At 39.3% G+C, this 11414-nt stretch overlaps 1 protein-coding gene across 1 annotated transcript; it reads left to right on the top strand.

Moving 5' to 3' along the window:
• The first annotated feature begins 7781 nt into the window (after positions 1–7781).
• Positions 7782–8711, top strand: Olfr366 (olfactory receptor 366). Its single transcript, NM_001005569.1, has one exon. It carries the CDS (start codon positions 7782–7784, stop codon positions 8709–8711), a length of 930 nt encoding a protein of 309 aa, NP_001005569.1.
• The last annotated feature ends 2703 nt before the right edge of the window (positions 8712–11414 follow it).

Raw genomic sequence — 11414 nt, forward strand, 5'->3', positions numbered from 1 at the left:
CACAAACTCAAAAGGTGTCATCTCACATATCAAGCCTGAAATGCCTTTTACTTTCTGACATAAAAGCCCTGTCTTCAAATCCCCTCTTCTTGTAATCACCACTGCCAATGATACTGATCTGGAGATGCCTGAACGCTTAATTGGGTACCCTGGAGGTCATCAACCTTTATCTGAGTAAGTGTTTGTTATCTTTAACCCCACTACTACCCACAAGTTCTACAATCATGGCATATTATGGATGGAAATTATTTGCTTATGATGCCCTCTTTTTACAAGTATGAAATTTGGGGCTGAACATGGCTGAACAAGCTGTTTGCCTATGCTTCCTAGATTTGAAGCATGATCCTTAATCTAATACTACAGCCTTCATACTTACATAACACATGAAGGATTTGATTTTAATAAGAGTCTCAATACTTTGTAAGAAAAAATGGTAGGAGTCACGAAGATAACAGGCAAAATCCAGCTTCTCTAAGCCCAACCCTATCTACTTGTCCCTAAACCCAGAACTGCTGGGGAGAGCTCCAGATTCTCTGGCCTCATCCCAACCTCTAAACACCTTCAGAGAAACATGAACCGTGTGCTCATGCAAGAGAGAACACTTCTGGTAAGGCTGAGTTGTCATAATATTCCAACTGATATCTTTCCTCAGGGAAATCATTCCCTCACTGAACTTCAATTTCTTTCTATTAAATGAAGCACATTAATATCACCTGGCACAGTGATGCATGCCTATAATCAAGAAGAGTATCAAGAATTTGAGGATATTCTGGGCCACAAAGCAAATCTGAAGCCAGCAGAGATGGCAGCCTAAGAATCTTGCTTAAAACAGACAAAGCATATTATTTTAATTTTTTCTCATACTATATCTTATGTGGTCACCCAATACATGAAATATATAAATAGGATTTCCACAGTTAAAGAAAACACCTAGAACCTTTGTGTCCAGCATTTCTACCAGCCTCGTAGTCCTTCCCAGGTGCTCCCTGCGTCCCAGAGCGAGCACAATCTGGAAACATGAAATAGACAAGTTCTAAGATAGTTCATAATATTAGTCCAGGAGTCACATGTTATATTCTGTTCCCCATAATTTTACATTGTAACCTAAAATGCTTTACTACATGGGGAGGTTCCTCTTTGTCCCTAGTATCCTGAAATGGACCCCAAACTTGAGTGGATTCTGGATCAATTAGCCTAAAAAAGAAGGACACCAATATCACCAGGAAGCAGTGATGTCCTCTAAGAAGAGGTTGGTTAGCTTCTGCACCCAGGCTTAGTAGGTTCCACTCTTAAATTTCAATCCATCTTATGTAGATTTCAAAGTATCAAAGATCATGATTTAGAAGACGGCAGACTCTCCTTACTTACCATACTTGAGCTGGATAGCTTGGTACAACTGTTCCTGGTAGGCTGATGCTCTGAGGAACAAAATGGAAAAAGAAATCCTCTGAGTTCTATTTAAGACTTGAAATTCTTTTTCTTTTTTCTATAGGAAACTTAAGGTTTTTTTTTCAGGGTTATGGTTAGGTTTATGTTTAGGGTTAGGGATAGGATTTGGGTTAGGTTTAGGGCTAGGGTTAGGACTATGGTAAGGGTTAGAGTTAGAATTAGGGTTTGGGATAGAGTAAGGGTAATAGTAAAGATTAGTGTTGGGGTTAAGGATAGAGGTAGGAGTAGGGGTATTTCTGAAGTATAGGTGTAGAGGTTGGGGTAAAGGTAAAGGTGGGCTAGGTTTAGGTGTTGGTTAAAGTGTAGGGTTAGGGGTAGGCTTGGGCTTACCTTAGGGTTAGAGTTGGGGTTAGGGTAGGATTATGGGTAAGTGTTAGCATTAGGGTTAAGGTCCAGATTAGGGTTAGGTTAAATATAAGTGTAAGGATAGGGTTAGGTGCATAAGGGTGCATGGGGTAGAGGTAGGAACAAAGGTAAGCTTAGGAATTAGGTAGGGGGTCAGTGTAAGTGCAAAGGTAAAGCTAAGGCAGTTGGTAAGAAAAGCTGTAGCAGTAGAGTTAGTGGTAGGAGTAGGATTGGTGTTAGGGGTAGAAATAGAGAAAGTTATACAAGTAGAGGTAGTGATAGGAGTAAGAGTCTGTGTTGGGGTTAGGTTTGGGGTTGGGGTAGGTCTAGAGGGAGGGGGCAGTGGAAGGGGAAGGGTGGTGTGTAACAGTAAGGTAAGGGGTAAGGGTAATTTTAAGGTTACAGGCAAGTATAGTGTAAGGGTAAGGATAAGATTAAGTAAGGGTAAAGCAAGAGTAAGGGTGTGTTATATAATCTTTTCCCTAAAACTTAATGTATTTTTATGAGCTGAATCTGCATTTAGTAACTCTACTCTGGAAGTAGCTTGGCTTTACTAATAGGACATTGTTCTTTGTTACTTTCCCACACTTTGGCATGTGGATTTTAATGAAGACACTACAGGTTCCCTGTCTCCTAAAAAGTACTGCATTAGTACATGTGCACACTGACTGTCCTAATCTCCCTAATGCATATACAAAGAAACTGCCCACAACTGTTTTAAATAGGAAACAAATGGTCTTTTATAGAGTTAGGGTTTCGGTAAGTAAGCTTATTATGGATAGGATTAGTGTTAGGGTAATGTTTAGGGTTAGGGCAAGTATAAGGGTTAGGGTCATGATTTGGGTTAGTGTTGTGGTAATAGTCAGAGTAAGATTAATCTTAGGGGTAGGGGTTGGAGTTGACTTTGGGGTAGAGGATGTTGCAGTTGGGTTGGAGTTGGGTAAGGATAACAATGGGCTTGTGGTAAGTATAAGGGTAAGGGGAGGTGTAGATATAGAAGTATGTGTGTGAATAGGGGTAGGGGTCAGGATAGCAGTAGGGTAAGGTATGGGATAAGGGCATGGGTAAATGGAAGAGTAAGGTATAGGACTGGGGATAGGGTTAAGATGTGGGTTAGGTTTTGGGTAAAGATAAGGATTAGGTTTAGGGTTAGTGTAAGGAATTAGCATTAGGAATAGGTTTAGTTTTAAGTTTAGATTTATGTTTAGGGTTAAGGTAAAGTTAAGTGTAGGTGTAGGATTTGTGGTTGGGGGTTTTTGTAGGGACAGGTGTAGGGATATAGTTAAGGATAAGGTAAGGGTTAAGTTTAAGGGTAAGTGTAAGGGTCAGATTTGGGGTAAGGGTAAAGCTTAGGGTTAGGAAGAGTCTAAGTGAGATTAGTTTTCCTATACAGACTTTGAATACAAAGAATTGAATTAGCCACATGGTACCAGTACTGTACCAGTTTAATTTTATTCGTTTCTCTCTGCTCTTCCTTACCTATGGACATGTGTTTACTGGCTCCTACTACTCCTTGATTCTAATGTGTGTAATGTCCACCTATGTGCAGGTAAGGCTGTTACTGTACTTCATTTTAACTTACATGAAGCATGTTGTGCTGTAACTCTCATTCATCTCCATATTCTTTTCTCCCAAAATGTGTATTTCTTCTTAAAATCCATCATTGTTGCTCTGGGAAATTCTAGTCCATTGTTGATAAATAGCTCTGTAGTGTGGTTCTGTCACATTTATTTGCCCAGTGATAGACTGTAGCAGTAGTTGATTAATCTGCTCTACTCACCAAGTTCCTCACTACCTCCAAAATGTTGTGGATTCTCAAATTAGAGCTGCCTTAAGCAGCTCAATGGCAAGGCCACTCTCAAACTTCCACCCAGTTATCACACTCTCCCCTCCAATATTCCTGAATTATTACTTACTAAAGCCTATATATTCCATCCCAGCCACCCTAGACTGCAGTTCTCCTAGGCCATGATCTCTGACCCTTACGTGTTGGCTATCTCTCTGTCCTGCACTCCCCAGGCCTGATCTTTCTTCTTCCCCAGCATGACAGTTCTCCTTCTCCAGTCCCATTGCCTGCAAATTCTAAAGTCCCGCCTCTGTCTCCTTGCCCAGCCATTGACCACTAGCAACTTTATTTACCAGTCAGAACCAGCTGGGGCCAAGGACCCTCAGCATCTCACATGCAGAATTCCTATTCAATTTTGGAAACCCATTATGCAAGCATTAAACCAAATCCACAATAGACAACTAGACTGCCTCAAACAAATGACAGCACAAAATAATTTTATCTGTGAGTTACCCTATGGCTACATCTCCCTGGAAACTACATGTAGGAGAACTTCTGGGTGAGGAAATACTGAAAAGCCTATTTGGTCTTTATTACAGTGTACCAGACTACACAAAGGGTATACAGGAGTCCATACAAACCCACATCCCTATCAGCCTAGTCCTTAACTTCCACACTAGTAATTACTAAGGTAGATAGATAGATAGATAGATAGATAGATAGATAGATAGATAGATAGATAGATAGATAGATGATAGATAGATAGATAGATAGATAGATAGATAGATAGATAGATAGATAGATGAAAATATTGTTTATTTTAATCTACCTCTGAAATTACCTCTGAATTTGAGCATCCATTCATGTACTTGCCAACCTTTCAGCTTTCTCACACATTCTATTGGCCTTATATTTGTCTTACTGAAGGAATGGTGATCATTGAGCTCTCTGGATATTAGCACCTCATCTGTTAAGCACTGCAAGAATCATCTAGTCTTTAATGCTTCTGTTTTATTTACTATTACATTGTAAATAACTTGGATTTTTTAGCTTTTTTTAACGATTGGGTGTGTTGTCTGAGTACCCCACCCACCCCTCCTCCTCCTCCTCCTCCTCCTCCTCCTCCTCCTCCTCCTCCTCCTCCTCCTCCTCCTCCTCCTCCTCCTCCTCCTCCTCCTCCTCTTTCTCCTTTTCTCCTTCTTCTTCTTTTTCTTCTTCAATATGCCTCTGGCTATCCTGAAACTCGCTATGTAGACCAGGCTTGTTTCAAATTCACAGAATCCACCTGCTTTTACTTCCAGATTGCTGGTATTAAAGTCATATACCATTATGGTCAGTGTTCTTTCTCTTCGAATTCATAGATCCACCTATATTTCATTTTCTGTGTGCTCCATAAAATCCATATTGTATGTAAACCATAATCTATTTGAATTCCAACTCTATTATAATTTTAATTCTAGTTATTCTTGATATAGTAAACTGGTTTTTCCAGCATATCAAAACATTACCTTTCCCAGTGGCTCCTTATTGCCATCCTAAGTTCTTAGATAAATGTCAATCTTGTGTTGGCAGAGGTACATTGTGATTCTGGTTAGAGTTTGGGGATATTTAAATTACAGAATGGAATTTTTAATTATTTCTGTCTTCTTGAACATCACTCTAAAACAAGACTAAGCCAAAAGTAATATATATGGGACTGGTTGATGGCTCAGAAATTAAAACTGGTTGTTCCTATAGAGGACCCAAGTTCAATTCCCAGCACCCACATGGTAGATCATATAACTACCTGAAACTCCATTTAGGGCTAAGGTTTTGTGAAATTCCCCATCCATGTTGGCATATCAACTAGCATGATCATTATTCAGGTCTTTCTTATTTAGGTAACAATATTGATATTTTATAGGTGCAACGTTCCTTCCATATAAAGAATCTTGAAGCAGACATTCTGACCCTCTGGCCCTTAAAATCATTCTGCCCCTTCTTCAAAGATGTGCCATGATCTTTAGATGTAGGAAGTTGTGGTGTAGCTGTGCTAAGTAGGACTCAATCACTTATTCTCTGCAATTTGACCAGTTATACACCTCTATAGTAGTTTTCACCTCTTACAAAAAGATGTTTCTTTGTTAAGGGGTAAGAGCTGCACTTATCTGTTTGTTTTGATTAGTAACCAACAGCTATTGAATTGGACTTAAGGACTCAATATGGGGGTGTCAATGCCAAACACTGTAAACCTAGCCAACATGGCTGTAAAGCTGTAGACCTTACAGGAGAATCTAGAGAATTCACCCTCCTAAATCCACTCAGCTTCTATGTGTATTCTGATCTACATTTTATCTAAATTACTCTACTTGTCTATTGTCTGTTCTTGCACTAAAGCATACTATTTCATGTTATTAAAGTCCTTGTTCATCTTAATTTCCAAAAGAAGTATTTTCTATATATTCTTTGTTGTTGTTCAGCTTTTTGTTGCTCACTTATAACACATTTTGGCAAATCTGATGACCTCTAATTCCTTCACTATTACCCATACTACTATTTCCCTCCTAATCCATATTTTATAAAGCTCTTTTATTTCTACATTTTTTGTTTTTTATAATTTATGTATTCATTTATTTATTTTATATACATTTAGTGTTTGACCTACATATATGTCTGTGAGGGAGTCAGATCCACAGGAAATGAGTCATAGACAGTTGTGAGCTGCCATGTAGGTGCTGTGAATTGAACTCAGGTTCTCTGGAATAACAGCTCTTATCTGCTGAGCCATCTTCTCAGCCCCACTTTCTACATTTTTTATTATAATAGATACATTGTTTTTTCTGCTTTTTACTTTTATTTTGTTTAGTTTGGTTTAGTTTATGAGGTTTCTTTTTTCATTTGGAAATTGAACCCAGAGCCTCAAGAATGCTAGACAAGCACTCTATTATGGAGTTACATTCTGAAGCCAGTTTACATTTTTATTGAAATACAAAGTCTCACTAAATTGCCTGGGCTGGCCAAGGAATTAATATAATATCTTCTTTACCGATGATGAGCACCTGGAGATACAGGCTTGCATTCATACATCTAACCTTCATTTTTATTTCATCAGTACATAAATACTTATGGGATATTTTACCAAATAAAAAGTACATTTTTGAGGTGTTTGTTCCTGTATAGTTTCTATCTACCTTTTATGTCATTTCCCTATAAGGTATAAGGTTCTTCTTGTCCTGAGATCTTTCTCTAAGCCTTTGGCTAAGAATGCTTCTGAGGCTTCTATGCTTTGATATCTCTGTGTTAGTCTCTCAGACTAAACTTACAAATCCAGATTTTTAAAAACCCAACTTTGAAGCTATACTTTTTAATCCTTAGAGGCAATGCCCCATCCAATCTCCACATTCATATATAATCCTGTACCTAACCCTGGGTTTGCCACTTTTTTCTCTGCCTGTTTCCTCTCTAGCTAAGCTTGGCATTGTCCATTCTAGAACATGAGATACCATCTGTGTGAAACACCAAGCACAATGTTAATTAAACAGAGTCCTATAAGAAGTAGTTCTTCCCCTTCCCACTCACCTTAGATGGTTACTCACCCTGCTTGACAGGTGAAACTTCCAGAGCAAACCACTTCTACCCTAAACTTTAGCTCCACATTTTAATTTACCAAATGAATTACAATGGTATTTTTTCCTCAAGAAGAGTTTGACTCAGGAACACATTTCTACAATGTGTATAGGACTTTTGCAAAGAAATCCTGGGACCCCTAATCTCTTTACAAAAGGAGAGAAAAACCCTGGTCAGAAGCATTAAGTAGTGACTGATGTTACACAGAGAAGAAAGAACTGAAATAAGACAGGGCAAAGAGATGTCATAGATACACATTTGGAAATTGAACAAAATGACTATTTTCTACATACCTTTCCTATTATTAAAACAGAAAGTAGTTACCATAAGTACTGTCTTCTGGACAAAGAACAAGAGTTGAAGCACTTCATTTGAGTCCACAAAATTAGTCACAAAATTGGAAGTGAACCTAAAGCACCACGATGCCAGTTCTATGAAGTCGTATTACAGATTATATGTCAACCAATATCAGCAGCTTCCTTATGCAATGCATGAACTGGAATACCTCATGAGGAATCCCCTCCATCAGGCTGAAGGCTTCAAGCCAAAATAGACATCTAACATTCCTTATATATATTTTGTTTGCAGAACAGCAATGCTCCGGGAAAACCAGAGCCACATGACAGAATTCCTCCTTTTAGGACTGACCAGCAACCCCAAACAACAGGTATGGCTTTTTGCCAGCTTCCTTGCCATGTACCTGGTCAATGTGATTGGCAACTCAGTCATCATTGCATCCATCCAGAGAGATGCCCGACTACACACTCCTATGTACTTCTTTCTCTCCAACCTGTCCCTGGTGGACATCTGCTTTACCACTGTCATCGTGCCACAGATGTTAGTGAACTTGCTGACACAGAGAAAGACAATCCTCTTTGCCCAGTGCCTCACTCAAATGTATTTCTTTGTGGCTTTTGGTATTACAGACAGTTTCCTTTTGGCTGCGATGGCCATTGACCGCTATGTTGCTATTTGCAATCCACTTCATTACAACACAGTCATGAGTCCCAGGCGCTGTCGCTTGCTGGTGGTGGCATCCTGGGCAGTGTCCCATCTTCACTCCCTCACCCACACAATTCTCATGGGTCGCCTCTCTTTCTGTGGACCCAATGTCATTCATCACTTCTTTTGTGATGTCCAGCCACTGCTGACACTCTCCTGCTCTGACACCTCTATCAATGAGCTCTTGGCCTTCACAGAGGGCTCTGTTGTAATCATGAGCCCTTTTATCTTTATTGTTGTCTCTTATATCTATATCACTCGGACTGTTCTGAGGGTCCCCTCAGGGGAAGGAAGGTACAAAGTTTTCTCTACCTGTGGGTCTCACCTCACAGTTGTAGCACTGTTCTATGGAACCATAATATCAGTGTACATTCGCCCCTCATCCACCTACTCAGTGACAAAGGACCGAGTTGTCACTGTCATCTATACAGTAGTTACCCCAATGCTGAATCCTTTCATCTACAGCCTTAGGAACAAAGACATGAAACAGGCCTTGAGAAAACTGGCTAAAAGAACAGAGTAGAATATGCATTTTTCACTACTTGTATGAATTAAATCAACCATTCATCAACATGTTGCTATGTTTGTGGCATGTCTGTTTCTAGACAATCATAGAATATTAGAGCATTGCACATGTACGAAGACAGGTTCATTCCAGAGACTCATGGGGCTATTTTGAAGAACTACTTAGAGTCTAGGGTGCTCCGATAACCAAACCTTTCTGTACCTGGTCTTTGCTACTTTGTGGGTTCTTCTTTCTCCTACCCTTTATACAATGCCCCCTGCCCTGTCCACCCACTAACACTAGATAGGAAAGAAACAAGGATACAGGGGGAAAAGATTAGAAAACTCCCTGGAAGTAATTTATTTTCTTTTGTTTCTTCTTTGAGTATGACTACTAACACATAGCAACCAACCTTACTAAATGAACAATAACCACCCTACCACCAACACAACTCTCAGGGCCCTAGCATTTATATACCCTCTGAAAAATTCTCAGAATTTCAAACATCACAAAATTGCAGAAACTAGCTGAAGCTAGCAAAACCACACCTTTGCTAAAGCATGAGGTAAATCATAGTCAGCTGCTTCAGTCAGTTCAACGCATCCCCATATCCCCACACCTGGGATTAAAATGAAAACACTCTCTTGTAATAATTCTGTTGTTTTTGTTGTTGTTGTTGTTTTTGTTGTTGTTGTTGTTGTTGTTTTGGGGGTTGGGTTTTTGTTTGGTTGGTTGGTTGGTTGGTTTGTTGGTTTTCTCGAGACAGAGTTTCCCTGTGTAGCCCTGGCTGTCCTGGAACTCACTCTGTAGAACAGGTTGGCCTCAAACTCAAAAATTCACCTGCCTCTGCCTCCCAAGTGCTGGGATTAAAGGCGTGTGCCACCACACCCCACTAGTTCTGTATTTTTTAAAGAAACCAAAATTTCAAAATGGTCACGACACCTTTCCTGGCACTTTGTAGCACTATAAGATTCTCTTCTTACCCAAATCCTCCTTCCTTCCCTAGTTTCTTCCACAGATCTCATGCTGAGTCTAAAGACTTCCATTCACCCACTGCCTAAAAATGTCTTACTTGTTGTGGAGGTTCATTTCCATGTGTTAATTTGGATGTGGTAAAGAATAACCAGATATCTGGTAAAACGTTGTTTATGGATGTGTTTCTAAGACTATAATCTAGAAAAGATTATGCTTGTGTCCATGAAAAGAGTGAAAAAGATCTGCTTCTTCCACTTGGGTGGGTGCCATCCAATCTATCAAGGGCCCATAGAGCAAAAAATTATAGACTGCTAATGCACTCTATTTTTGATCTAAGACATCCATCTTCTACCTTTGAAAATCAGCATTCTTAATTCTCTCCAGTGACCAGCCCAGGTAAACTGACATAGGCAGCAATGAGTGGCAGCAGCAGTTGCAGAGACAAAAGTTGTTATTGCTGGGGCAAAAGTGCTTACTATTTGACATTTTTTCCTCCCTTTTACTCTTTGCTTTTCTTAGGTCAAAAGCCTCTGGTTTTGGCATTTAGCTCCTGCTGTTGGCAGCAGGGGATTAACAGAAAAGGCTTAATTACTAGGCTCTTTTTGCTCTGGTTCAAGGTCCCCTCATTGGCCAAGTGAGAGGCTCAGAGTTTGTTAACCCTTTCTGAACCAGAGAGAAAAAGGAAAGGAAAGGAAAGGAAAGGAGAGGAGAGGAGAGGAGAGGAGAGGAGAGGGGAGGAGAGGAGAGGAGAGGAGAGGAGAGGAGAGGAGAGGAGAGGAGAGGAGAGGAGAGGAGAGGAGAGGAGAGGAGAGGAGAGGAGAGGAGAGGAAGAAAGAAAGAAAGGAAAGGAAGAAAGAAAGGAAAAGAAGAGTCACACACTCTCAGAAAAACATTCTTGATGAAACAGAGAAAAATAAACTCCAACAAACCTTTATTTCTGTTCTCAGTATTTACACTAGCTCTAAAATATTACTTCATACAACTATCAGATAGAACCATTACAACAGGATAGCTGATTACATGATTTTCTAAACACTTTTGCATTCCATAAGTTCATAGTAAGTTTAAGGCAATAGTTCATGTCATAAATTGATAAGACTTAAGGAATAATAGCATAATTGTTTACATATCTTCCCATTAAGACTAGTACCTCACTAAACATTCATTGTGTGTTTCTAGCTCCATTAGTTCATTATAAGTTTAAAGCAATAATTTTTATGTACAAGTTAGCATGGTTTTAAAAAGAGAAAATTATCTGCCTAGTGTCCTATTATTTTAAAGTTTTGAATAAATAAACCAGTCATTAATTTGTTTTCTGTTCTTTTACCTACAATAAATTATCCATACCCAGTTTATGACCCTTAGTTTCCAGATAATGGTCTCACTACTCACCTAGAAGGAATATTTTCCTTGAGGGTAAATTTGTTCCAAGCCTGATTTCTTTTTCTAGTGCAACTAGCCTTTGACATGTGAAGGTTTACAGTGCTCTATTTGTAGCTTTTTATAATATAGAGGGCTTGAAATTACTTGTATCAATTCAGGAATTCCATAAAGTCATTATCAGTAATTATAAAATCATCAATGTGTCTGCACAGCATTACTATATGAAAGTATATCTTCATATTGATGCTATAGGAAATCTGCCCAATAGGGTGAGATAATGCCCAGGAATCATTAGGCTATGTGATAGTGACAGGAAAAGGCATATCAGAAGCAAGAACAAATCCTGGGATAAAGTCTCTAAGG

This window comes from Mus musculus, chromosome 2 (genome assembly GCF_000001635.26).
Source record: "Mus musculus strain C57BL/6J chromosome 2, GRCm38.p6 C57BL/6J".
NCBI classification, from domain to species: domain Eukaryota; kingdom Metazoa; phylum Chordata; class Mammalia; order Rodentia; family Muridae; genus Mus; species Mus musculus.